The following is a 26478-nucleotide window of genomic DNA, read 5'->3' as shown; positions in this document are numbered from 1 at the left end:
CCTCAAAACAAATATAAATTAAACATTCATTAACAGTTGGGAAAAGCCCCATGAATAGTAAAGATAAAAAGATTTTTAAGGAACAGTATCATGTCCCTCCTTAAACCATTTTCCAGATCATGATACACATATATGAATAATAATAGAAACATTTTTGCTTGGTAAAGACTTTTAAGATCATCGAGTCCAATCATTAACCCAGCCAAGGCCACCATGTCTCTCAGCACCACATCTACCTGTGTCTTAAGTCCTTCCAGAGATGGTGGCTCCACCACTGCCCTGGGCACCACGGGCCAGGGCATGGTACCCCTTTCAGTGATGAAATTGTTTCCAATATCCAATCTAAAACCTCCCTTGGTGCAACTTGAGGCCATTTCCTCTTATTCTATTTTTATACACACACACACGTACATGAAAGTACAAAAGGAACCTGCAAGCTCCAACCTGAAAAGCAATGAAGCAGCCCCACCCTGCCAGCAGGCAGTCTCATGGTTTATTCATGTGAAGGAAAAAATGACAGAAGCCAGGACCTTCCCCCAGACTTACAGGGCAACTGGATTGTCTCAACATATTTAATATGTTCTCAAGAAACACAGGAGATCTCAGGAAACTCAGGATACTGAAATTCTTCATTGCATTATTAATTTATTACCCACACACATAAGCAGTAGGAACCCTGGTATAAGCTTTAATCCCCACTCCTTGATGCTGTCTGTGTTGTTTAACCTCCCTACAGTAGATTCTGCTTCCTGCTCTGGATCTCTCACACTGCTGGAGCGGGGGGAACCTGAGCACTGTCTGCAGAACTGGAGCCCAGAGTAGCCTATTCTGAACTATTTTTCCTTGTATTTCATGAACTCTGACACCTGAGCTTTGGGATGCTAACTTTCCAGGGTTGAAGTGATTGAATCCCCAGTTCTTAAGTGCAACACAGTCACCTTCAGTTCAGCTTCGCTGTTTTGAGCACTGGAGAAAAGGCTGTGTGGGAATTACTGCCTGCACATCGTGCTGCCCTTTAAGGGTCCTTCAACTCCCCCTTCCCCAGTGCTAATGAGATTTAAACCAAGTTTTCTATCTGAACTGATAAATTAACCCCAGTATCTGTCCCTGTGTTGACTCCTCATGGCACTTCCCTTCAAAATATCTCAAAGCAAAAGTAGAGAAGCGGGAATGTTCTTCTGTTACCAGTGGGGAAATTGAGGCACTGGGTGCTCATACAACATGAGGCAGACAGTGGAAGGTGTAGATAGAAGACTTCCTGATTTTGTCTCATACCTAAGAGTGATACAGCCACTTTGCTATGAAGTCTAGTGCCATCTGAGGCCTCCCACAATATCTGACATGAGCTGGCATGGCAGGGTGCAAGGCCTGTGCCCTGCTGGGTGTGCAGGTGGAGGACACTTCACAGCACCTCTGACAAGACTAGATGTCTGTATTTAAGAGCTGAATTCTTCACTCACTCACATCTTTAAAGTCAAGGAGCTATGATACAACACCCCAGGACTGCAGGGGACTCAAGTTTAGGAAGTTTTACTCCCCTCCAAAGGAACACTCCCTGTCTAGAAAGGTGGGTTAAGGCAACACCAGAGTGCAGAGGTTCAGAGCTTTTACACAAGCATTCATGTGCCTGGAAGAGCCCCACAGCAGGACAACTGGACACAAGATTCACCTCTTTTCCCATAGCAGACCCAGAGCCAGCCCTGCCTGCAGGGCAGGTGAGCCAGGCTTGGCCAGGGCCATCACTGGCCAATGGACAAATCCCTTGCTCATACAACAGCCACAGTGGGGCCAAGGGATGAGTTACCTGGGCCCTTCCTGCACTGCTCCTTCAAGCACTGGGGTAGCTGGAGGCTGTAACAGTTACTATGCAATTAAAGAAGGTGGGAACCAAGTGTGCACCATGTCCTAGACCTCCTCTCAGGCACTATGAGGTCTGAACAGAGAAAAAGGGACCAGGGTGGGGTCAGGAAGGGAACATGCACCAGGAATGGAGCAGTGACAACCCCTTTCTAAACCAAAACCCCAGTCTGAGCCAGTAAAGCAGCTGCCCCAGCTTGCTGGCAGGGCTCACAGTACAGCATGATGAACAAACAGAATGAAACTACAAAACCCAAAGGTCATCATAGACCAGTATCTCACACACAATAACTTCTGTTTGATCTAACAGTTCTTCTGCAGTGTTTCTCCAGGCTTAGGAGAAAGGCAGAAAATTAGTTTCCAGGCACCCCAGAGCATCCTGGAGTTTGGGCTGCTGGGGCCAACTGTGAGATAGCACAAGGGCTGATCTCCCTCCAGTGGGAGCTGCTTTAAGCCAAAGCTGTAGTGATTGTCCCCTTCCTGAACTACAGCTTTGCCTCTGCCTGGCCATGGGCTCTGCTGAGCCTTGAACCTGCCCCCTCACTATGGACACTTCTGATGGGCTTTCTAATCACCCTGGGTGCCTCCCTGCACCTCCTTCCCTTCTCACCTAGTCCTAGCAGAGCAGATACCTCTTCCATGCAACTTGTGGAGAAGCTTTCAAAAAAAGAGAAATAGCCTTGTTGTACTTTGCAGATTAATGTTAAAAATCTTAAAGACAGGCATACAAAATGTAAGAAATGTACTCCTGACCCCAGGAGATGGACTCTTTAGAAAAAGTGCAGGCTTTAAAAAAATAACAGCAGAAAGATTTGCTTTGTGGTCATGAGAACTTGCAATACTTCAGACAGATTTCAAAACAGCAGAAGCTTTAGCTATAACTCTTTGGTGACATCAGTATCCCTTGAGGGTTTCCAAATTGTTTGGGGGGCCAGTAAAATGGAGTCCACCATCTCCTGTGCTATTAGCATCCTCCTGACTGGTTTAGGGACCCTTGCAAATTTTAAACCCATGTTTCTCTTTTTTTCTCTCTCTCTCTCCTCCTTTCCCAGGCCACCACAGAACCCCCAAAACAGAAACCAGACCCTGTGACTTCGGAGACAGTGGTGATCTGGGGGCTGCGCCTCTGGCAGGTGGTTGGTATCTTTGCCATCTTTGTCCTGGCAGTCAGTAAGTCCTAATTCTCTGCCTTGCACCAACCACAACACCACCCCAAGTAGGACCTGCTCCTAGAGGACTGCAGACCAAATGGCCACAGAGGTCATGGGCTCTTTGGTCTCTGGCATCACAGGGGGTTTGGTGCAGGGAAAGGCAGGTGTGGTCTTTGAAGGAACCACAGATGGGTTGCTATGGTTTCTTCTGGTAAGGTGCTGATTAACAGGTCCTAGCTGGTGGCATCTCAGAGAAGAGATGATAGGGCTGTGCCACAGCTGGCACTGTTTCCAGCTGCAGTATCACATTCAGGCCAAATGCATGTTCTAGCCATGATCCTGCCCTGTCACACAATCATACAAACCATGTATGACCTCTTGGGCTTCTGTCCCACAAGAAAGGAGCCTCAAGGGGGCTGCAGTCACAGGCAGATCTGGTGTTCAGTTCCCTAGCTACTATTCAGGGTGCCAAGACTCCCACGTCATCTTCACAGGGCTTCCAGGAAGTAAAAACCTCTTTTTTTTTGACCCAAGCACTAGGAAACCACTGACTCAGACCTGGTGACTGCAGTGGGATGGGATCAGAGGTTCTCCCAGCACATTTTGAGGACCTATCTGGGCACAGTCAATTCCTCACCTAAATATCTGAATCTAGATTGTTGCCTCATAGCTCACTCTCTGGGAAGAGTGTAAAATCCACCTTCACTGAGCATTGCAAACTGCTCTCATGAGCTTCCTTAAGACAATATCACAACACTCTCATAACCCCATTGAAAATCCAAGGGAGGATCTTCTGCTCTCTCCTTGAGCCAACTATAACTTCATACAAAAAGACATATCAGTTTGATACGAGTAAAACATGATAAATTCATTTCTTCTTCCATCTTCTTGTTACTGTTCAGGCTTTTACAAAGTGTACAACTAATTAATTTCTTCCAGCAAACAAAATGACATTGTGTCACCTACATTTCCCTTGAACTTCCTCTTTTTCCTGTTAGGGACAGGTGAGCAGAGGGACAGAGTGTCCCCAGTCCCTGAAGGTAAATCCCAATCCAATCACCTCAAATCCTTACTCTCTGCAGGAAGAACACCACTTGGGCACATCTAAATCTTCTAGGATTTTTTTTACCATTTTCTTCTCGTTTTAGCTTGTGGCCCTAATTGTTTGTTCAAACTAATTTTATAAGTGTGCTAATTAATACTGAATTAATTATGGATTAATTTAATAACACAGACCTCACAGCAGCATTCCAGTACCTAAAGGGGGGCTACAGGAAAGCTGGGGAGGGAATTTGGACAAGGGCTTGCAGTGAGAGGACAGAGGGCAATGGATCAAAACTGGAAGAGGGGAGATTTAATTTAGACATCAGGAAGCAAGTATTTAGCGTGAGGGTGGTGAGACCCTGGCCCAGGTCACCCAGGAAAGTTGTGGAAGCCCCATCCTTGAGTGCATTCAAGGCCAGGCTGGATGGAGCTCTGAGCAAGCTGGTCTAGTGGGAGTTGTCTCTGCCCACACAGAGGGGTTGGAACAGGATGATCTTTAAGGTCCCTTCCAACTCAAACCATTCTATGATTCTATGAAGTGAAACAATGAAGCATTTTAAAGAAACTAAAGGAAGGCCTTGAGTGCCTTCACTTCCCCCAGTACTTCTGCTCTCATTCCTCATTAGTAATGAGCACCCTCCAAACTGGAGTTCCTGGTGAGGAACAGCAACAAGTGATACCAACCCTGACCTACAAGTTGTTTAGGAGAACATGGGCTTGCTGGGTCACCCCTGAAGACACAGTATTGCAGAACAACTGATTTCTAGTGGTTTCTGGTACTTTTTAATTTGCTGTTAAATCTACATCCAGATGAAAGCCTAATCTAATCATGAGCACAGCAGTCTGTGTGTTGTCTTTGATAATAATGGGCCAACCAAGTCATGTGTTGTTGCCACAGCCTCCTTGTTGGCTGTTGTGATTCCCTGTAACAGGAAGGCTTTTATGGAAGGACTGAGAAGTGCCCATGTTCTGTTTCTACCAGACATTTCCATTTTCAAAACAAGTACCAGCATTTTCCTCTGCTGTCTTTTCCCCTCATTACCCCTTCTGGGCACACACCACACCCTGCACCCAAAAAATCTGAAGGATAACAATTCCTACAGCTTGTCTGATCTCAATCAATGAAGCTTGTGTTAATTCCTCACGTGCCACAACACCCTTTGCAAACAATCACTAGAAACTCCACTGAGCAAAGTAAACACAGCCAGGGATTTAACCCTGGTGAGCCCAAACATCATGGGAAATAGGAATTAATTTTAACAGCAGGAAATTTAGAATGCAAGTGGGCTAATGAAGTTTATGAAGCTATTTTTTTTTTGCTTGGTTTGGGGAAATAAAATGGTAAAGATGTAGGTTTGATTGTTTTATTGTTCATTAAGAATTGTCACTGGCATTACCAGGTTATTTAGAGTTAGAAGCATGGAAAGTCTCCCATGCTGGGAAATAACCCAGCAGAGGGTGCAGAGCTTGAACAAAAGAAATTAAGGGGTTTTTTGTTACCTAAAAATACTAGAAGCAAGAAGCAAACACCCATGAAAGTTTGCTCATCCAGTGACAGCCCAGAAAGAAAATGTATTGCAGAAAACAACAGACAAAGAAAGTTATTGCCTCAGTATTGAAAGTGCTGAAAGTAGTGAATTATGACAAGCTAAAATACTCTTAAGGATCTGTGTTTAGACAAGCAAACCAGTAACTCACATGCAATGAAGTAACATCTGCTTTAAGGTTTGAGTTCCCACTAGCACACACGGGTAGTTCAACAAAGATCAAAATTCTACATCAGATTTTGCTGCAAATTACTGGAGGGATAGGAAAATATTTGCTAGGAGAGCACAGGGTTTTGGATTGCTGAGTCTCAGAGTGACAGAGATTCAGTGCATCAGGAGATGGAAGGGAGTCCATGAAGGGCTCTGCTGCTCTGCTACAGCACTTCCTTTTGAAGCCTCTTTTCAGTGAGCAGCAAGAATTTCACATTAACTGCCAGTTCAGTCCGTTTTTCATGGATACAAACATTTGGTGAAGACAGCAACTATTAAGCAAGTGTGTGATCCAAAACAAAACAAGACAAGCTCAAACTGCACAACTGAATTGTGCAGTCAAATCTCACCCATTTCTCGCCTCTTGCTCCAGCAACATCTTCCTCCTCCTTTGCTTTGCGATCCCCAAAGCACTGGTTGTTCCCCAGCTTTGCCAGCCAATTTTCAACTCTCAGGAGCACACACAGGTTTTCTGTGTGTAAGCTCTTGGAGGCTTCCTGGGTATCAGTCCAGAAAACCAGACAATGTTCTACTTTTCTAATGGGACAAGAGCTGGTGAAGAGCTTTGGAGTGGCTTCCTTCTCCTGGTTCCAGGAGCACCTTCCCAGACACCAACCCTCTGCACTAGGAAAGAGAGGAGCATCCCTTCCAGGGCTTCTCAGGGCCTGCATAAGATCCCATTGGTTTATCATCTCACCTGGTTATCAAAGGGTGTGTCTGCTTTGACATGTGAATTCAGAAGAGGAGTAAATGAGGAATTGAGACACTTTTAAAGTCAATGCCCCTAGTCACTGTGGGTGATTGTAGAGCACTTGAACTGGATTCCTGTTGGTTGAAGTGGAAATAGAAGATAGTCACTCCAGGAAATTGTGCTCCCAGACATGGGTGATAATTGCTAAGGGCAGTCACAGGGTCAGACCTGAGCTGCTCCAGAATAACCCTCCTGAGATGCAGCAAGTGTGGATGACAGACTCTACACACCCTTCCATCTCATAAACCTGCTCCTGCTGAGTAACAAAACCTGCAGAAACAAATAGGCCCCAGGTGTGGTTTCCATCGCTTGTTCTTAGCAACTTCCACAAGGTGGCATCAACACATCATAAAAGGCAGGAAAAACAGCCACAGGCAAACCCCTTCACTTAATGTAAAAAATATATGAGAAAATCTTACAGGAAGTCATCTTATATGTGAGCACACACCGCTGCAATGGGCAAAAAAATGTATCTCTGGAGAGATCTTCTAATGCATAGAAAGCTTTTCGGGTAGGTTACAAACCAAATGGGATTAACTCCTAGATGCACCCAGCAGAGACCAGGAGGGAGGAAATGTTTGCACACCTGTCAGCAGAAGGCTCTCCAACAGCAGCAGATGGGTGGCTTTCTTAGATGCCAGCTGAGAGATCTCGCTGTTGGATCCATCCATTTCCATCTTTTCCCTTTGTTTCTGATCCATGGCAAGACACATCACAAGAGGGAAAAAACAACTTTGGGAGTAAAGTAGCCCATAGTAGAAAATACAACTTGGTGGCACAGACAGAGCATCATTCAGGTGGTGCTGGAGGTGTAGCTCTGATGGATGCATTCAATCAATTCTTGTTCATCTACTAAAATATAAGGAATGCCAAGTCTTGTTGCTATGTCAGAGAAGGTTCATGACAGCTCATTTTTAAAGCAAACACAACTTTTACAGGAAAAAGTCTGTAAAGAATGGGAGGAAACCTAAAGTTTCTCAGGTACCACCCAAAGCAGGTCAACTCTTTTTCTCCTTTGCCTGAGTATTTTAGCTCAGTCATTTTGCCTATATTTAAAGACAATCTTTCTTTTGGGGGATTTGAATCAGGCAAAGTAAGGCAGGCAATTAGGCTGGCAAGTGTCCTGACAGTGTACCTTGAAATCCTCATCAGGGCTGCCTCCCAGCACCCAGCATCATCCAGCAGGAGAAGAGACTGAGAGACTCTGATGAGAAAACAACAAACAACTGATATGAGATTAGCTATCAGGAGGACTTGATTCCCTCAGGAGCACTGTTATCTGGTTTCTTGGTCTGCCTAGGTTTTTTTTCATTATTATTATTCTTTTTCTCTTTTACTTTTTTTCTTTTTGGCCTGTGAAAGCTGTGAATGAGGAATTGAGGCCCAACACTATGGGGGCAATAGGATGGGATTGAGTCATAACATTGGAATCTTGCACAGCCTGTTTTATCCACAAGGACTGAGGACTTTGCAGCAGAAGTATTATTCTCTGCCAGGTATGGAGCTGTGGTGGAGGGGGTGGTCTTCACCCACCCCTAGGAGACCCAGCAGCTGACCCAAGGATTGCCCAGTGTGCTCTTCATTGACTCACACCTTCCTTTGGCATCATAACCATCATCAACATTTCTAAGCAGTTCTGTGGGCTGTTTATTTTCCTCTCTGAGTGTTTCTTTGGTTTCAAGGTCTGCTGGTTTCCTTGTTTCCATACACCCCCTGCCAGCTGCCCAGCAAGGAGGGTGCAGGCAGCACCTCTTTGAGTAATGCCCCACTGATTTTTGCAGAGATGATCCAGCAACTGGGTTTGGATGCAGGACAAAATGTCCTGACACCTCTGCTGGCATTTCTGTCTGGAGTGAAAGGAAGGTATGAAGAGGGTGATGGGAGCAGGGACGGTGCTGTGAAAAGAAAGCAATGTCTCTCAGCTCCTTCCCAGAGTCCTCCTTCTTCTGTACCACACCAGTTTGATGCAGAGTGTACACCAGATGGATTTCAGGTACCACAGATATCACATCATCCTGGTTTGAACCTGCCCTGTTTAATGGAGAAAGGGAGAGAGAAGGTAGGAATGAACTGTAGCAGGAGGTTCCCAGGTGGGGTGGAGTTGCAGCAGAGCTGTTACTGCATCCCACTACCATGTTCTAGACAGGAGCTCTTGCCTTGTGCTCAACTCCAACTGAAAACCAAGTAGGCTTTGAATGACACTCAGTTCATGACAAGGAACTGCAGAGCTGTCTAAGCTGGTGGTGTATTTCAGACCACCGTGTGTCCATGAGTGACAGACCTTTAATTGATTTATATTACACATTGCTGGTGTTTTAGTGGTATCTGAACAGCTCTGGGCCCAGGAAAAGAGGTTTGTTTACTGCACATCCTTACATGTAGTCCACACCAGGTCTAGAGCCTCTGGGAAGTGAGGTTTACCTGGATGAGGAGTGACAAAGTAGTGGGCTAAAGCAGAGTTTGATTGTCAAACTAGGGGGCTCAGCTCTGACCTCTTTTTCTCTATCTTTATGTCCTTCTGCAAGACCTACCAGAGGTGTTTCTCATGCTCATCTATGCCAGTCAAATGGTAACATGTAGCCCCAGGTTAGGGGAACAGCAGTTTCTCTCCTGTCATATAACCATGGACATGAAGGCTTGAAGAAGCAGGTCTGTCATCAGGAGGGATGCTTGGGAGTCAGGAACATAAAGCTTTTGTTTACTTGCCTACATAAACTGGGATTCTTTCCCTTGAACCTTCCAAAGGTCCAAGGGGAGTGTTAAATAATGTAATAGAAGGGAGAATCACACCAAACAAACATGTTCCCAGGAATCAAGTATTATTTAATGAGCACCAACAAAGCTGTTATACATCTTGAATGCAATTAACTGAGCACAGTTGAACTGGAAGTGTTAGAGTTTTTCTTTACCAACTTGCTGTGGGTGCTGAAATATAAATTCCAGGCAAACAATTTACACTGTTAAATAACCATTACTTTTTGGATAGCAAAACTGCCCAGATGTTTCCATTAATGTGCAGAATTTCCAGTGGGGCATAGATAATTTAGGCTGGCTCAGGGATGCTTCACATGGTGCTTTCTGAGTGAGGCTTTAGCATCTGTCTTGAAATTCTGTATCACCAGCTGCCCAGCATATGAGAAACATTCATCAGGGTGCACAGAATCATGCAGAGATGGATGCAAGGTGGGAGGTACAGCCCTCTGTCACAGAAAACACTTGGAAGAAGGGATGTTCTTACATGGGGATAACAAGCTGAACCCCTCTTTTGCCTCAGCCCAAGTTCTCCCATGGAAATCACTTTTCCTAGGTGAGACATTTCCTTGTGTGCCTACAAAATAGCCCAAGCCCCCAAGCTCATTGACACCAGCATGTGTAGCTCAAGCTGAGCACAAAACAGGGTGATTAAGTTAAATGTCTTCTACAAAAGAAGGACCATTTTTTAAATGCTCTAATAACAAGTAAATAGGTTTTTTTCTTCTGATTACTTTGATAGCAAATACTAAATGTCTTCTACAAAAGAAGGACCATTTTTAAAATGCTCTAATAACAAGTAAATAGTTGGGGTTTTTTATTCTAATTACTTTGATAGCAAATATCCCCTGTTGTTTTGCACTATAATGTTATCTTAAACTTCCCTTGTTGTGCATGTTCACACACACCTCCAAAGCTACTACAACATGAATTGTTGTGATCCCTATCAAAAAGCTTTGGAGATGCCCTTGCCTGAGGCTGGCTTCTCTGAAAGGGACAGCTCTCAGGTCACATGCAGAGTGGGCTGTGATTGAAGTCTGCATATAGAATTATAGAATCATGTTGGTTGGAAAAGACCTTTAAAATCTTCATGTCCAACTGCTAACCCAAGACTGCCAAGGCCACCATTAAGCCTCGTCCCTCAGCACCACATCTACATGGCTCCAGGGATGGGGACTCCACCAGTGTCCTGGGCAGCCTGGGCCAGGGCCTGACAACCTCTCCTGGCACAACCTGAGGCGCTTTCTTTCTGTCCTATCACTTTGTACTTGGGAAAAGAGACTGACCTCTCCACCCCCTTTGCTCCAATCTCCTTTCAGGGAGTTGTAGAGAGCAAGAAAGTCTCCCCTCAGCCTCCTTTTCTCCAGTCTGAATACCCCCAGGTCCCTCAACTAGATCCCTCAGCCACAAACTAGATTTAAACAACATATTCATCTTCCCAAGTCAGTGTTGGGATCTTGAGTTTTGTTGTTGGTTCTAGTGCAACAGAAAACACAGACCCAGCTTATTAACTACATTTTGAATAAATGACTAACAAGAGGTATTGCTCCTAGTTAGATGAAACAACCACCCTTAGATCTTCCCTCACACAGCTGCAGTGTTGTCTCCTCCTCGTGACAGCTCCACTTCTTGCCTGGAGGCAATGGAGCCAAATGTCTCACCCCCTGGGGTTGTAAATCCCATCCCTGCTCCCAGTCGTTAAGGTGGGATACTGGGGAAAGGTCAGAGAGCTCCACCTTGGCCTCAGGTGCTGTTGCACCAGGCATAAAAGACCTCAAGAAAGAGATTGAAAGCATAATCAATCAGGAGCTTTTTTGTTAACAAGGCTTGTGTTAATGAGTAGCTCAGCCTGCCAGCCAAAGCACCTACTGTGGGCTTTGTCACTGGGATTAACCTCACCTATATAGAGATGCCTTCAGGTCAGGTGTCAAGAGTGACCAGGTGAGATAACAAAAGGGAATTGTTAGTCTGTTTGCTTTAGATGTCTGCTGAAGGATGAGATGACCTGTGTCCTCAAGTGCCCTGGCTACAGGGATGCTCCAGGGAGCTCCCAGTGGATACCTGCTTCTTCTTGGCCCACACAATATATCCTAGCTCAGAAATCTAACTTTGCTCAGATCAAAATGTCCCAAGGAAATGATTATTCTTACCAGAGGTCCGAGCCAAACCCGTATTTTTCACTGATGAGCTCAGAATAAACACAAAGTGGCTGCTGTTAAAGCTGTCCTTGCCAGCAGACAGGAGAATAAACAAAAATAGAGAGGTGGAAGGAGCAATGCAGGGAGTTGGCTGAATCTATTCAAACAAAACACAGTGAGTGGAGGTGAAAGCAAGGAGCTGTGGTTGGGAGAAAGGAATATAAACCTCATCTACAGGACAAACAAATATTCAGCGACTAAATGACAATGAGCAAAATTCAGTAACTATTATTAAAGCAAATCAATCAGTTAAGCAACACAGCTCAGGGTAATGCTGCAGTCAGGAGTTATTTGAATGTATCAGTGGGGGTTAGTGAGAGGTGGAAAGATTTGTGGAACTCTGTGTGATGTCCTGGTGAGGTACTTGTGCCTCTGTATGAAAATAAATGCTGAAAAAACAAAGACTTGCAGGAAAAAAACCCACACCCCAAAAAACCCAAAACCAAAACCCAACAATAAATCTGATGTCCACTCAATGTCTGGAGAAAGGTTTTTGAACTAGAGCCTCACTGATCAAATTCTGTTTAGCTTATTGGAAAGAAGACCAAAAGGCCACTTGATTGCAGCCTTGAAGAACTTCAGTAAGAAAAGGGAAAAAAATAAAATTAAAGGTCTTTTTAGTCTAGTGAATAGAGGCAAGAGCAGAGTCTGGATATTAAAACCAGGTCAATTCAAATGAGAATTTGAGCAATAAATGTGGCAGGGACAGTGATTAAACATTGCCACACTCTCCACCCCTTAAGAGCTCTCCCCAGAGTGAGGTGGGATTCAATCCAATCCAAGTTATTTCACTCAGTAATTAAACATAATAACTCGTGATGTGCAGAGGGGTCAGATTATGTGATCTAATGGTGTGAACAGACCCCCATTTCCAGACACCAGGAAAACACCACGTGTAAAGGAATAGTTAATCTTGGTGGCTGAGCAAATATTGAAGCAGTCCTGCCACCTTGCAGCAGTTCTGTCAGAACATCCTCAAGATGTTTTACAAAGGTGAACATATTTAGAAACCTGGTTTGCCTCAAGTCATTGACACCACTATTGGGACTACAATCTGGGCATCTTCATTCTTTGGCTCTTATTTTTGCTTGCAAGGAAATTAGTGCATTAATCCAAGTACTGTATTTTCCTTGATGAAACAGCTATAGAGTGAAATAAAGCACAGGGCTGAGAAGGATTTGGGGAAAGCACTTAATCCATCTCCAACCTGGGCTTTAAATCTGACATTTTTACCATCCACATCTCAGTTTTCCAAAGGAAAGAAGATCCCAAGACCCCAGTGCAGCAAATTGATCCCAAGCCTGAGCCATAGCCAGAATGCCCTTACATGCCCTGTAGAAAGTTGCACACCCTTTAGAGGAAAGTGTCTTCCTGGAGCCCAAATCAGGGACCTCTTCTGAGGCACTACAGTGAAGCAGTATCTCCAGTAGCTCCAGTAGCACCTTTAAATCAGGTGGTTCAGGCACCAGCACCATCTGAGCATTCAGCATGGACCAGTCCTTCAAGAAGCCACCCAAGCACTAATTTCTTTCAGTTTAGTAGACCTCACTGATCATTGCACAATCACAATTAGCCAGTTATGAACACTGCCATGAGTAACTTCAACAGCCAAAATTTGCTGGCTCTTTCCTTAAAGCATCATTGTAGTCATAGAGTGAGCAACCCTCCAAGCTTCTCAAAGATAATTTAAACACAGGAGCTGTGGTTAACTTGTCATTGAATACATCTGCATTAATTGCCTGCATTATTAACAACGGAATGGCTGCCTAATTAACTCAGAGAAGCACAGGCTACTTTGCTAAATGTTAATTAGATGCTTCATTGGCAGACTGGGTTTTTTCAGCTTCAAAGGGAACAAACCTATTTTGTATTGCAGCCAATTTCCCTTCAATTTAGAAACCTGTTCACTTCTCAATCATAGCTCTGCTAAAATATTGCAGCAAGTAGTCTTGGAAAAAGATATTTCATTTACATCTTTCCTAGCTCCTAGGAAAATAGAGTTATTTCTTTCCTTCTTTTTGGTTTGTTTTTTTGCTTGGTTTTTGTTGTTTGTTTGTTTTAAATTTACTGCCCAGCTAAACTCCAAGCAACTGTGTTACTCTTGATGAGGTAAATTCACTTAAGTGAAAAGGAAAATGTCGGGGTTTGGGCCTAACAGGACAACAAAGAACCAGCCCCCTCCTCCCACACAGGCTCTGGGATCAGGAGGACAAACCCAACTAGGAGCTCCTGGGCTGAGACAAAGGACAAGGAGGGCTCTTCACTGATTAAGGTCCTGGGCAAAACAGACTCAACTTGGGGAAAAGTAATAGTTTAATTTCACACTAATCAAACACCCACAGGACACAGACACACTCAGAGCAGGGCTTGCAGATGTTACCCCCTCCTCCCTTCTTCCCACCCAAATCCCTTTGTTCCCAGTTTCTCTCCCTCCTTCCCCCAGTGGCACAGGGGGATGGGGTTCAGAGTCAGTTCCCAGGCTGGTGGTTCCTGCTGCTTCTTTCTCCTCAGGGAGAGGGATTCCTCACAGTCCTGCCCTGCTTCCCCACGGGGTCCCTCCCACGGCAGAGACTCTTCCACCAACCTCTCCTCCATGAGTCCATCCCACCAGGCCCAGAGCTGCTCCAGAGCTGCCTGCAGAGTCATGGGGGCTGTGGGAATAGTCACTTCCCCTGGCACTGGGGGCTTCCAAAGCTGCATAATCAGATACCACTGGCAGCAAATCCTCTGGCCACAAAATCCAAGCCCACTGGCCAAGTTCACCCCTCCTGGCACCTTCAGGGCATGTTCCACCAGGTTCCTCCACGAGTGCAGGGGCACAGCTGCCATCTCGCCACGGGTTGCAGGGAAACTTCTGCTTGGGCAGGGACACCTCCCACCAGACCAGGCTGCACCACAAGCCTCATGCAACTTGACCTTGAACACTTCCAGAGATGAGGCATCAACAACCTCCCTGGGCAACTTATTGCAGCACCTTCCTGCCCTCACGGGTAGGATGTCTGATGTCTGACCTAAATCTCCCCTCTTTCAGCTTAAAACCATTACCCCTTGTCCTGTCACTGCCCTCTCTGGTGAAAAGTCCTTCCCCAGCTTTCCTGGAACCCCTTCAGGTACTGGCAGGTCCTCTAAGGTCTCCCCAGAGCCTTCTCTTCTCCAGGCTGAATAGCCTGAACTCCCTCAGCCTGTCTTCATAGCATTGGTGCTCTAGCCCTTTGATTATCTTTGTGACCCTTCTCTGGACCCTCTCCAACAGGTCCATGTGTTTCCTGATCTGAGGACTCCAGAGCTGGACACAGTACTTCAGGTGTAGCCTCACCAGAGCAGGGTGGAGATCAGTCACAATACTTTTTTTGTTACCACAGATAGCAAATGTTTACTCCTTTAAAATGCCCGTTTCCTAAAGGGCTGCCAAGTATTTGTTATTTGTTTCCTTCTTGAAAAATCACATTTCACAAGATCAGCCTGGCAGAAACAATGAGAAATGATTTGATACGTTGTCAGCTTGAATCTTCAGCATGGAAAGAGAAAGTCACGTGCAGGATCAGAGCTGACTTTTTAATTTCAAGCAGAGATGTCCCTTCAGAATAGCTGGTTGAATTAATCTGTGTGCATCAGGTAACTGAAAAGGGGAAAAAAAAAGAGCTGAGAAATTATTTTTAGAAGCCAAACAGCAAAGCAATCCACAGGATGTTACAGAAAATGTCTGTCTTTTAATTGTGCATTTCATGGAAAATTCTTATTATCACAGTATCACAAGGCCATATATTCTTAATACAAAAACCTGAGAAAATTGAGAGGTGAAAATAACTCCACTATATTTTGTTGCATGGGATGTTCCTTCTGCTGTTTTATGTGGTTTGATAGAAGAGAAACTATGAATAATGTCACCTTTTCAAACCTTGATGTTTTCATGGACCTTGTGTGGCATAACTGGGGCTCTGATACATCTTGCAGAGATTGCTTCAAGCTCACTGTAGCATCAGACAAGCATTAAGGTAATAGTTCACTCAGCCTCAGCAATTAAAATGAAAGCTCAAATCCTGGAAAGGAAAATGAGCCACAGCATGAAAGAATGAGACTAAATTTTGTTTGATGACAGTGTTATTAAATTGTTCACTTGAGGGATAAGTGAATTTGTGAATATTTAATATTAAACAGCCGTTCAGGTCTTGAAATCAGCCTGCCTGCCAGAAGAAAATCATCATAACAACTCCTCAAGTTACATCCAAGATAACTGGACCTCCAGATACTCCACCCTATGGACCCTGAACCAAAATTGATCAAGTTATCCCTATTCAACTGAGTTCCAATGAAGATTTCTGCCCATATTCATATCCCAAACAAAAACTTTTCATTTAGGCTACTTCTATTTTGTATTTTATTTACAAACCTTATGGGGTTTTTTTAGTTTTAGGGCTCTTTAATGTTGTGATTCTTCTGCCCTGAGAACATTGGCCTATCAGTTAACATGCTCAGCTGATGCCATGTCACATACTGAGCTTTTGTAAGAGTTCTGCTTTGATGTTCAGCTCTCATGGGAGAGAGTTCAGTCCAATTCTTGATCTGTTATTTGATAGGAATGGGTAATTTTAACCAGCAACCCTCCTTACCAGCCATCCTCACATGATGGCCAAGTGTAACTGGTGTCAGATGCAGCCAAATGGATAGTGAGGAAGCAGGTCTGAGGTGAAGCCAGAAAGTCATGTCCATGGGTCAGGGTCTGGGTCAATGAGCCACAGGACCAGGCTTGGGCACAGGTACTGCAGTGAACCTCTGGCAGGGGCCAGGCATGAGAGCATTGACTTTGGCATCACTCCAAGTAAAGGAAAGGGTAACATCCAGTGAGGCATCTTCTGACCCCTTCTTTGAGGGTCAACAGTTGGATTTCTTCTCATCTGGCCCTGAAAGGGTAATGATGGTGAGGATCCTCTCAGGCATGTACAGGCACATTCAGCTCCCCAGGTTGGCTTCAGAATGAACAAAATCTTCATGGCCCTCCACTGGACTTGCTCCAACAGGTCCATGTCCAACAGAAGAAGGAGCAGCAAGGCAAAAACATCTTGATTACTTCTACAATTATGTGTTATGACAACTCCATGTTGTTTTAGGCAAGTCACCTCAGCTTCAGGTGTCTCTTCCTGTTGTCACACGTACATGGCCCCAGGTGTGATTCCACTACAACACCCCCACAGCAAACTGTTCATGGGGAGTGGTATTTTTGGCAAGAAAGGGATAGAGGAGCTGCTACACTTTGCTTGGTAATGCCAACCTCAAAACTCTGAGAAGTGTGTTTTGGAACTTCCCTTTTCTTTTTTGTTATATAAAGAGGTCATGAAGAAATTCTTCCTGGTTACTGTGATCTCTCCTCACTTAGGAGAGGCTGGGCAGGTACAGGACAAACTTTTAGGGATTCAAATTTACACCAGCACATTGTCTGTGTGTTGTAAATGTTGCCTGCCAAATTGTTTTACTCCTGTTGAATGAAAAATGCTCATACTTGGAACCGAATGTGCAGGTTATTTCTCTGACTTCATTGGATTAGTCTCAGAGGTCTAATGCATTCTGGCTTAGGGTGACATCAAGTCAGAGGAGATTATTTGACTGTGGAAGTGTAAGGCAAGTTGGATACCTTGATGCAGTGTGGTGAAAGTCCAGTTAAAACAGGAAACAGAGCGTGTAAAACTGATTGTACAGCATCTTTCCAAGCACAGGGCTCTGCCTGCCTTATGAACCCATTTCCACAAAGTATAAATGAGGTTAAGAGATTAGGTAGGTTGGAAAGTTGAACTTTTGTTTAGAATAGAAAATCCCATTGAACTATCTGAGGGCTGGAGCACCTCTCCTGTGAGGACAGGCTGAGAGAGCTGGGGTGTTTGCCCTGGATAAGAGAGGACTCCAGGAAGACCTTAGAGCACCTTGCAGTGCCTGAAAGGGCTCCAGGAAAGCTGGGGAGGGACTTTTGACAGGGGCTTGTAGTGAGAGGACAAGAGGTAATGGATCAACAACTGGATGAGGGGAGATTTAGTTTAGATATTAGGAAGAAATTAGGAGGGTGGTGAGACACTGGAACAGGCTGCCCAGAGAAGCTGTGGCTGCCCCATCCCTGGCAGTTTTGAAGGGCAGGTTGGATGGGACTTGGAGCAGCCTGGGCTGGTGTGAGGTGTCCCTGTCCATGCAGGGGGGTTGGATCTAGAACTCAAACCATTCTATGATATGACTCTGTGATTTAAAGGATGCCCAGAAAAAAACAACTCAGAAGTTCATAGAGATCGTGAGTTTCCTGCTTCTGAACATGTGTTTATGACCTTTGGGCAATTAATTTTATGATTACCAGTTTCCAAGTCTCATAGACCTTTTCCCTGATGTTGCTTTGATGTTGTCACAGGACTTACATGGGTGAGGCCACGATCTGATCAAGTCTGTGGATAGGCTAGGAAACAAACTAATAGTGATTTCATGAGAATGAATTGTCCAAATCATGATTAGATTTGCCAATGGAAATTGTGAACTAACATATAGGTTTATGCATGAAGGAAAAATATATCTTACTAACACTAAAAGCATCATCTGCATCCTCAAGTCAAGTGAAGAAGCCTGGCACAAGGAAAAAAAAAAGCTTGATGGAATAGTAAGTGCATGATGGGGGCATTTAGGAGATTCAGGTTCAATTTGTGCTCTTCCTTAAATGAATATGGATTAAAATCAGTGAAGGCATACATTGAGCTCTTGTGCTGGATCTATTTTGTAGATTTTACAGTGTTTCTGTGCCAAACCCCTCCTTGCTTTCTTCAGCTGGAAATCCACAGCTCCAGGATCTACCTACCACATTAATGAATGGCTAAGATATGTTCTAGCAATAAGATACTGTTGAAGGGTGACAGCACATCTTAATTGCTGCTGTCACATCCAAGGAGATAAAGAGTTTAAAAGGTCAAAGCTCTGATGCTCAGAAACACCATTGGCATATATGGCTTAAGTTCACATTGGTTTCAGTGAGAAGAACATGCTCAGTCCTGCCTTCCATGGAAATCCACAGCTCAGCTAGCAATGGTAAACCTTAATTTTCAGGTAACTCCATTGGTTTGGGACTGTGTGACCACATCCCTCAGGCAGGTGCTTCCACTGATGTAAATGACTACAGGTCCCTACTGGAAAAACTCTTCTGAAATTATTTTTTCTTCTTGCTGTGTCCTTACTGTAAAAGGCTGGCCTACACTAGACAGAGGCCTGCTGACTAAATGGAATGCTGTTGCTTCCCTCTCTCCTCTCCCAGTTATCACACTGTGCTGTATCTTCAAGTGCCGGATTCCCCGGACGAGGAAGGAGATCGAGGCCCGATATGCTCAGCGACAGGCAGCCAAGACATATGCAGACAAACTGGAGACTGTTCCACCACTCAACGAGCTCACAGAGATCCCTGGAGGTACTTTCCCTGCCCACACAAACAGACGAGACCCACCTCTTCTTTTGGGTTCCTTTTTATGTAAGTGAATGCCAAGGGCTTTCTTTAGTGTAAATCAATGTGGATCCTTGGGCACAACCATGAAGATAATGCCATAACTTGGTAAACACCTGCCCTTTGCCTGGACTAAACCTGCAGTATTTGTGGAAGCAGGAGTGGTCATTTAGGTGAAAGGAACAGTTTCTCCATTGGTACAAGTCAGGGTCATTCCTTTTAAGTTCATGTTTAAAAATTCATAGGATCATAGAATTGTTTTGGTTGGAATAGACCCTTAAGATCAAGTCCAACCATTAACCCAACACTGCCAAGGCCACCACTAAAGCATGTCCCTAATTTCCAGAGAGTCTGATTCATTTTAAGGATAAGTTCCTGGGTCGGGGGAGGAGGGTCAGTAGGAAGAAAAAGAGTTTTAGAGTTTCAAATGACTCATAAATTGTTTGCCCCAATTAGATGGCCAAGAATATTTCTGTCACTGGTCTCCACCCCTCTCACTCTTCATCTGATTCTGTACCCTAGGCTCTACTGAAACTCTCCTAACTCTCTCTGGACATGTCCAGTCCAGACCTCTCAACTCCCTGCCTGTGGTGAAAGAAGAAGATGAAATGGCCCTGCAAGGAAATTAGGGGACTGCCTTCTGCTCCTGTCTGTCTGTCTGTGGCTTCTCTTTTCTGATGAGACTCATCAACCTCGGACTCTCTGCTTCTCCAGTTCCCTTTCTGCATTTCATCCTTGTTTTCTCAAAACCTTTTTCTGATTATTTTTATTCTCTTTCCTGTGTCTCTGCAAGCCCTGAGGTCTGTAGCTTCACGGAAACTGGGAGTTTCCTTGGCTCAAAATGTGGTGCTTCAGCCAATGAAACCGATGAAAGAGGCAAATGTAATTGTAGACATTTTGTCCTACACCAGCAGAACACAGAACTAAGTTTAACAGTCAGCACTTGCACATGCCTCAGTATGTTAAAAGTGTTCAGACATCTCTCTGGGCCTATACTATAAACTGAGGATGGCCAGACCATTCTCTGGAGCTGAACCCAATTGGCATGAATAAGCCCTTCTCCATACAGTTAAATTCTCAACCTACTTTAAAGCTCAGCCAAAGCTCTAGTTAGAGCATTCTTACATGCAAGAGCCATCACACATGGAAGTGCTTAGTATTGTACCTCTTGATTCCCTGCTCAAAACACCAAATTCTGACTCTCTATGGACCAACTATCAGTAGATCCCAGAGGGTGTGAATGGTCATGCCTGCAGGTAGCAGAAAGCCAAATTCACTCACTTGCTGCTACATCCTCTTCCTGCATAGTTGGTACTTCTGGAAAATCAATAAATTAAGGATGAGAATATCCAGAAGTGTCAGAAAGAGTATTTTGGGCAGCAGAATGGCTGTTTCACCCCACAATACTGTTAAATTTTGATCTCCTGTAAGCAGCTTTCACATCCCAAAGGCTGGCTCTTTTGTTGTAGATTTCTTCAGACCATGATAAATTATTGCAACATGAACTCATGAATAAATTACCACAAGAGTGCACCACATATAGATGTCAGCTGCACCACTGAGATTATCTAAACCTTTTCCCCTTTGAATGCACACATTCAGTAGTTGAACACACTTGTGAGAATTCCAGAATTAAGGTCCTGGCATGGTGCAGAGCAGGAGGCTGGTGGATAACACATTGTTGAGTGGCTGCTGTCTAGTAATGGCTCTTAAATACATGTTCTCTGAAGCTCCTAATCCTCTGGGGCAGATATACATGTGTTCAAGTTGCCTTGAAGGAACTGGTACTGGGTGGGAGTCATCTATTCTCAATTATCATCTACAGAAGTCTTAGTTAACGCTAGTTGTCTAGACTTTGCCCCTATACCCCTGGTGGAAAATAAAAAGGATGTGATTCTTTTCACAGTAGGGGAGGTGTTAAAGTAGAGAAGGAAACTGCTTTGAAAATGCCTGTATGTGTCCAGCCTTGGGGACCCAGAAGGACTGACTCAGCTGTCAGCAACAAAAGCTGGGTGTGATCAAACCCCCTGGGTTGCCCTCCTGAGCTTAGTGTGCATCCTATGCCCTCCCCCAAAATTTTCCCACATGGTTTGGGTGTTCCAGTGGAAAGTATGCAACCTTCTGGGCTTCATCTCTGGGCTGCTGGTTTCCCCTGTACAGAGTGTGATGCTCTGTCATGTCACCCCACTGACATTTGGCAACCCACCTTGATTTATGCAGTCATGAAGCAGAATGTTGTATTTCTCAATTATTTAGATACTGATACTGTGACAACCCCTGCTAGACTCAGTCAAGGCCAGAGACATGACTTGAGTGGTTTTAATTAATGAGAGCCCATTAAATGTTTTAAAGATTTTGCTAAGTGTCAAATGGTATTAATCATGAATATCTATTACAGTGCTTCACTCCTCTCCTTTCTTGGCATTATTTTACCCTACTTCACAGTTGCTATGATTCCAACTGCCAAAAGGGCTTTTTCGAGTGTCTTATATGGCAAGTTCTTTTGTTGGACATAAATAAAATGGACTTTAGAGTTCATTGTGTAAAATGTTATATATAAATTGATTCATTTGTGCTCTGTCTCCCAGTCTGTGGGAGAAGTACAAGCAGGACTTGGCCTTTACTCTAAAGTGGGATGTACTGCTTGGGAGATCTCCAAGTATTCTGGTCTGAGGCTGCTCCAGATGACATTTTTGGGAGTTCACCTGGTTCCTACTGTGTTTCTCCAGGAAGCAGGCAACGTGGTAGTTTTTGTTTGGATTTTTTCGTTGTTGTTTTGTGTCTGTTTCGTTCCTGGTGAGGTTTGGTGTTTGTTTGAAGTTGTTGTTGCTTTCTTTGAATTCTTTCATCTCCTTTTTTTTTAATGTGAGATGTCAAGTGTTCCTCCACGGTTGTAAGAAAGAGTCCATATTGTTCTACTCCCATATGTGTGTGCAGATGTATTGCCAGTTCCCCAAAGGATGATATGTTATTTTAGTGTGCAGGCTGAAGCAGCATTTTAGGGCAACATAACAAATTCAGGTTTGTTTTGCACCTGCAGTACATTGCTGCAATTTAAAAGTGACACTAGAAACATCCATAACCACATGACACATGGGGTTGTTTAAACAGATTTGAGCCCAGTTGCTCCAGGTAAGGGCTGAGACATCTCACCACAGGTCTGTACCAAATTGCCTCCTAAACCAGTTCATTGTCATCTTTTCTTAACCTGTGACAAATGTGACATAATTTGACTTAGCTAAGGTGGCAGCTGAGGAAAGTTCAACAGTGACCAACCATCCTCCATTTGCTGAGGTCACTCCCAGATCATTGCTACAACTTGTCTGAATTTAATTACTATGTTGTGTTAAGTTGGTTATCTGTTTACATTTCTGAGTCCTACATTGGGGATTTTCAGAGAGGAGGTTGTAGGAAACTCAGCACATTTTCATTTGTTTTTGCAAAACTTTATACCCTGCTGGTCTTGAGCAGAAGTAAAATTTTCTATACAAAGATATGAAATATGATCTGTGTTTAAGGGTCACGTTGTAGCTTGAGTTGAGAGCTCAGGGCACCAAGCTCTGAGGTCAGAAATACTTTTGGGAAAATGAACCACTTCTAGTAGAAGAAAAATAAGAAAAATGAGGAAAGGTTTTCTGCTACCAGGTCCTTACTCAGAATAATTAAAGTCTGCAGAGCCAGTGTGATATTTATTAGTCTTCTCACCTGAAATGTGGGCATTGAATCCAAGATATTGCTAAGTAAAATAAAAGATATTATAAGCTCCCTGTAACCAACATGGCTCATGTGTTAAAACATCCCAAAACAGAGTAAGCGCTAGAGTTAATTGTTCTAGTTAATTGCAGCCAAGTTCATGGTATGTTGCTGCCATTAATTACAGTGGTACAGGGAGGAAACCAGTCCCAAGGTGACTGGGTATGGATGGGACATGAGCTAAGCCTACTTTGTAGTCCTATGTTGGACAAGCTGCCTTCTGCTTGTGTGTCTCTGGGAGTAAAGATGCCCAGCAGAATCCCTGCTGTCCACCCTCTGCTGCCCGAGACACAACCCTGAGAGGAAAACAAAGAATTAGAAAAGCCAACCAACCAAATAAAACAAACAAAATCCAAAAAGCAAACCCAAGTCAGGTCTGGACTGAACTGCATGAGAGTTGTTTCTGTTCCTTCTTGTGGAAGGAGACAACTCCACATGAAAGTCATACTTGAGAAATGCTGATGGCCTTCACTGATGGTGCTCATGGATCAGTTCCTACTAACAGGAGCCATTTACTCCAATAGATCCACAACTCAGCCCTTGAAATGACCAGTTCTGTTTTTACCCCATTTGTCTACCCTCTCAAAACAAAGACACAAAAAGCTGTTCCAGTGAGGAAAAGAGCTGTATAAACAAAGCCCCAATAGAAGTATTTTCCTTTTTGTCCAAGATTTGCCAACAGGGAGCAGTTTTGCCCTCTTCCTGGTTACTGCCAGCCCAAGTTAATTACTTTCTTGTTTTCTTTTCCATCCTTGCATACAGCTCAGGTGGCTGAAGAAAAAAAAGAAGAAGTTCCCACTGTATCTGGAAAAGTCGACAAGGCTCAGGGTAAAAAAGATGGATCCAAAGACAACAAGAAGAAGGATAGTGAAAAGGACCAGAAATCAGGATCCAAGAAAGAAGGGAAGGATGGAGCCAAGAAGAAAGAAGGAGAAAAAGGAGAAAAGGGAGAAAAAGGAGAAAAGGGAGAAAAAGGAGAAAAGGGGGGAAAGGACAGTACTGACAAGAAACAAGCTGGTGGGAAGAAAGGTGAGAAAGAAGGTGAAGCAGCAAAATCAGGAGAAAGCACCAAAACTAATGGCAAGGCTGGTGGGAATGCCAAAGCTCCAGCAAAGAAGAAGTGACTTTACTCCAAGCTAGTGCTGGCAGTCCTTTGGGGAGGACACTGTCACATTGCTGTGGGTGGAGCACTGGGAGCAGGTAGGACATGCTGCCTCCATATAGTCAGGCTGCAGAGTGCCACTGGATGTGTGGCTTTATTCTTTTGAGGACCAAGTCACTGGTTTTCTGTTCACCAAAGGAGAACTTGGCCTTTCCATTGGACAGTGTCTTGTAAATAAAATACAAGGTGCAGAGCTACGTGTTAACAACAAATGGAACCAAACTGCAGCTTGGAGGGAGAATCAGGACTTTGGTGAAGGATGGAAATGCAGAGAGAAGATCTAAACTAATGGGAGGACACAATTAACATCTTAGATTTTACAATTTACATTTGTTCTTCCTGAGGACCTTGAGAAGCTTGATAAATATATATTAGCACTCATCTCCTCCTAAATAAGGTTTGCATGTGAGTAATTTAAAGGATTAAGTAAATTCTGGATGCTAAAACCCAAAGAATAGAATTTTTAAAGTCATAGATCTTGTCACTTCTGAGAGGTGGCTTGGAGACGTGGCAGAAAACTTTCCTTCCTTCTCAGATGCCTCATTTTCTGGACTGCTGAAGGAAATAAAAAGAACTGTGTATCTCCCAGAAGGTTTATCCTTTTCCTCTTTCCAAATGAAATACTTCTAAATCAAGTTGTAGGAGGATGCACAGAATGAGAAAAAACCACACCAAAACAAACATCTGTGCTGCTGTTGGCAGTAGCTGCCCTGCTCATCATCCCTTCAGGAAAGGCAGCAGATGACAAGATGACAAGAGCCCACAAGGGAGATGTGAAGAAGTTCAGCATCTTGCTGCCAAAACTCAGGGTCTCAGGGGAGCAAGGGTGAATGCCTTCATGTCTTTGCTCCCTCCCTGAGCAGTTTTGAAACCAGGGATTTTGCCACATTTTCATGTGGCTGCTCTTTATCTCACCTCCTGGAAAGTTTTGAAGAGTAGTTTTACCTGGAGCAGCTTTTCTCCTACTGTACTTTGTAAATATCTCAGCAATTTATTCCTTAAAGTTAACAGCCATGGAGTATGATTTAGCTAAAAAGCTAATGGGGGATCATTTGCAAGATATTGTCATGACTAAAACTCTGCCTATTGTCTCTGTTGGATGCACCATCTCTGAGTATTTACACTGTCATGGTTTTGTCCACTCCATGGAATCACAGAACGTTTTGGGTTGGAAATGACCTTAAAGATCACCTAATCCCAACACCCTTGCATGGGCAGGGACACCTGCAGCTAGACCAGGTTGTTCAAAGCCCCATCCAAAACTGTGGTGCAATGGGATGACACCAGTTTGGGACAGTCCTTTAACCATCTCCTGCTTGCTAGGAGGTAAAGACAGAGACAATGGAGTTATCTTCAGTGGTTTATTTGGCTCAGGGCCCATGAGTTAAATTTATATTAATACAACTACTTTCTACCCACTCTGTCATTTCAAGACAGAGAGAAAGATGACCTGTCACTGCAAAGCCATTTCTGGTTTGTCCCATCTTTCCTTTCCCCTCTCTCCTACTTGACCCATCCTGGTAGAAAATGAAGGCAGCAAAATGAAGAGCATGTTCTGCTGTGTTCAAAGGACAGTCAGCTCACTGAGTGTCCTGGGGAAGCTGAGTGGATACTTATGTCCTATAAACTCAATTCCATTCCCAGATAAAGTAGCTGTAGGGTGGGATTCAGCTGTGATTTGAGCAGGAAGGGCTGCTTCCCTGTCCTGCAGCTGGAATCATGGTGGGGTGTTGTTAATCCTCCTGTTAATGCTGTTTAGGACGTGCAGAATGAGGATGCTGACTCAGCCTGCATGTTTTTGGTGAGAGGGAAGAGGAGCACATCCATTCCTGGTCCTAAAGCTTCCATGAAGAAAATCTGCCCCTTCACTTTATCATTAAACTCCCTATCACAGAGTAGAACAGCATGTTCCTCAGTCTGCTCCTCCCCAGAACAACCACATTCTCTCTCACATTAAAAAAAAAGAAACCCAAAAAAATACTGCACCTGGAGCTGCTAAAGCTTTAGCAATTCATCTTCATTTCTGCCAACCTCAGACAGAAAAGACATTAAAACTCTCATATGTTGCATTGCACCAGTTTGACTTGTCTTACTGAAAAAAAAAAGAATTAAAAAGTTGTTAATTAAAAAAGAATTAAGGTTTCTCCTCTAAGAAGCACCTGATGGGGGTATATCCAATTGTTTCTAAGGTGTCAGATTTATTGTGGGTGGAATGAAGGGAAGATATTACTGGAGGTTGTAGACTCTTGGGAAAACATCCTGCCTAACAAAGCTTATGATGTCTGAAGTGGGTATGAAGGGAAGTCAATTTACAGGCACAGTCCAAAGCTGGTGGGTGTTTTCCCCCAGCTCACCTTGCAATGGTCAGGTGGATTCTGAATGGCAGGTCTTGGTGGTTGTGAAACCACAGGGGAGCACTGACCAACAGCACCTTGGGAATTGCTTTTTACATCACCAGATGGAGAAATCACCTTGGAAAAGTTATACCCAGCACTGCTGAAGTTTGTAAAATGCAACATTAATGGAAAAGTTGGAGATGCCCTGAATTCCCTGAAACCACAAATGCAATGCCAAATCCCTGAGGCCAAAAGTAGGATT

At 44.0% G+C, this 26478-nt stretch overlaps 1 protein-coding gene across 1 annotated transcript; it reads left to right on the top strand.

Moving 5' to 3' along the window:
- The first annotated feature begins 213 nt into the window (after nucleotides 1-213).
- Nucleotides 214-19594, top strand: TMIE (transmembrane inner ear). The gene is made up of 4 exons (XM_010003057.1): nucleotides 214-303; nucleotides 2910-3027; nucleotides 18783-18932; nucleotides 19488-19594. Exons 1-4 carry the CDS (start codon nucleotides 214-216, stop codon nucleotides 19592-19594), a joined length of 465 nt encoding a protein of 154 aa, XP_010001359.1.
- The last annotated feature ends 6884 nt before the right edge of the window (nucleotides 19595-26478 follow it).

This window comes from Chaetura pelagica, unplaced genomic scaffold (assembly GCF_000747805.2).
Source record: "Chaetura pelagica isolate M959 unplaced genomic scaffold, ChaPel_1.0 scaffold87, whole genome shotgun sequence".
NCBI lineage: Eukaryota > Metazoa > Chordata > Aves > Apodiformes > Apodidae > Chaetura > Chaetura pelagica.
The sequence above is the reverse complement of the archived record's forward strand: the minus strand, read 5'-3'. Positions and strand labels throughout refer to the sequence as shown.

Bases quoted from the DNA above. Each gene is read 5' to 3' on its own strand.
- TMIE (XM_010003057.1), top strand. From the start codon at position 214: ATGTCTCTCAGCACCACATCTACCTGTGTCTTAAGTCCTTCCAGAGAT. The intron at 3,028-18,782 runs GTAAGTCCTAAT...CTCCTCTCCCAG, and splicing joins CATCTTTGTCCTGGCAGTCA to TTATCACACTGTGCTGTATC. The intron at 18,933-19,487 runs GTACTTTCCCTG...TCTGTACCCTAG, and splicing joins GCTCACAGAGATCCCTGGAG to GCTCTACTGAAACTCTCCTA.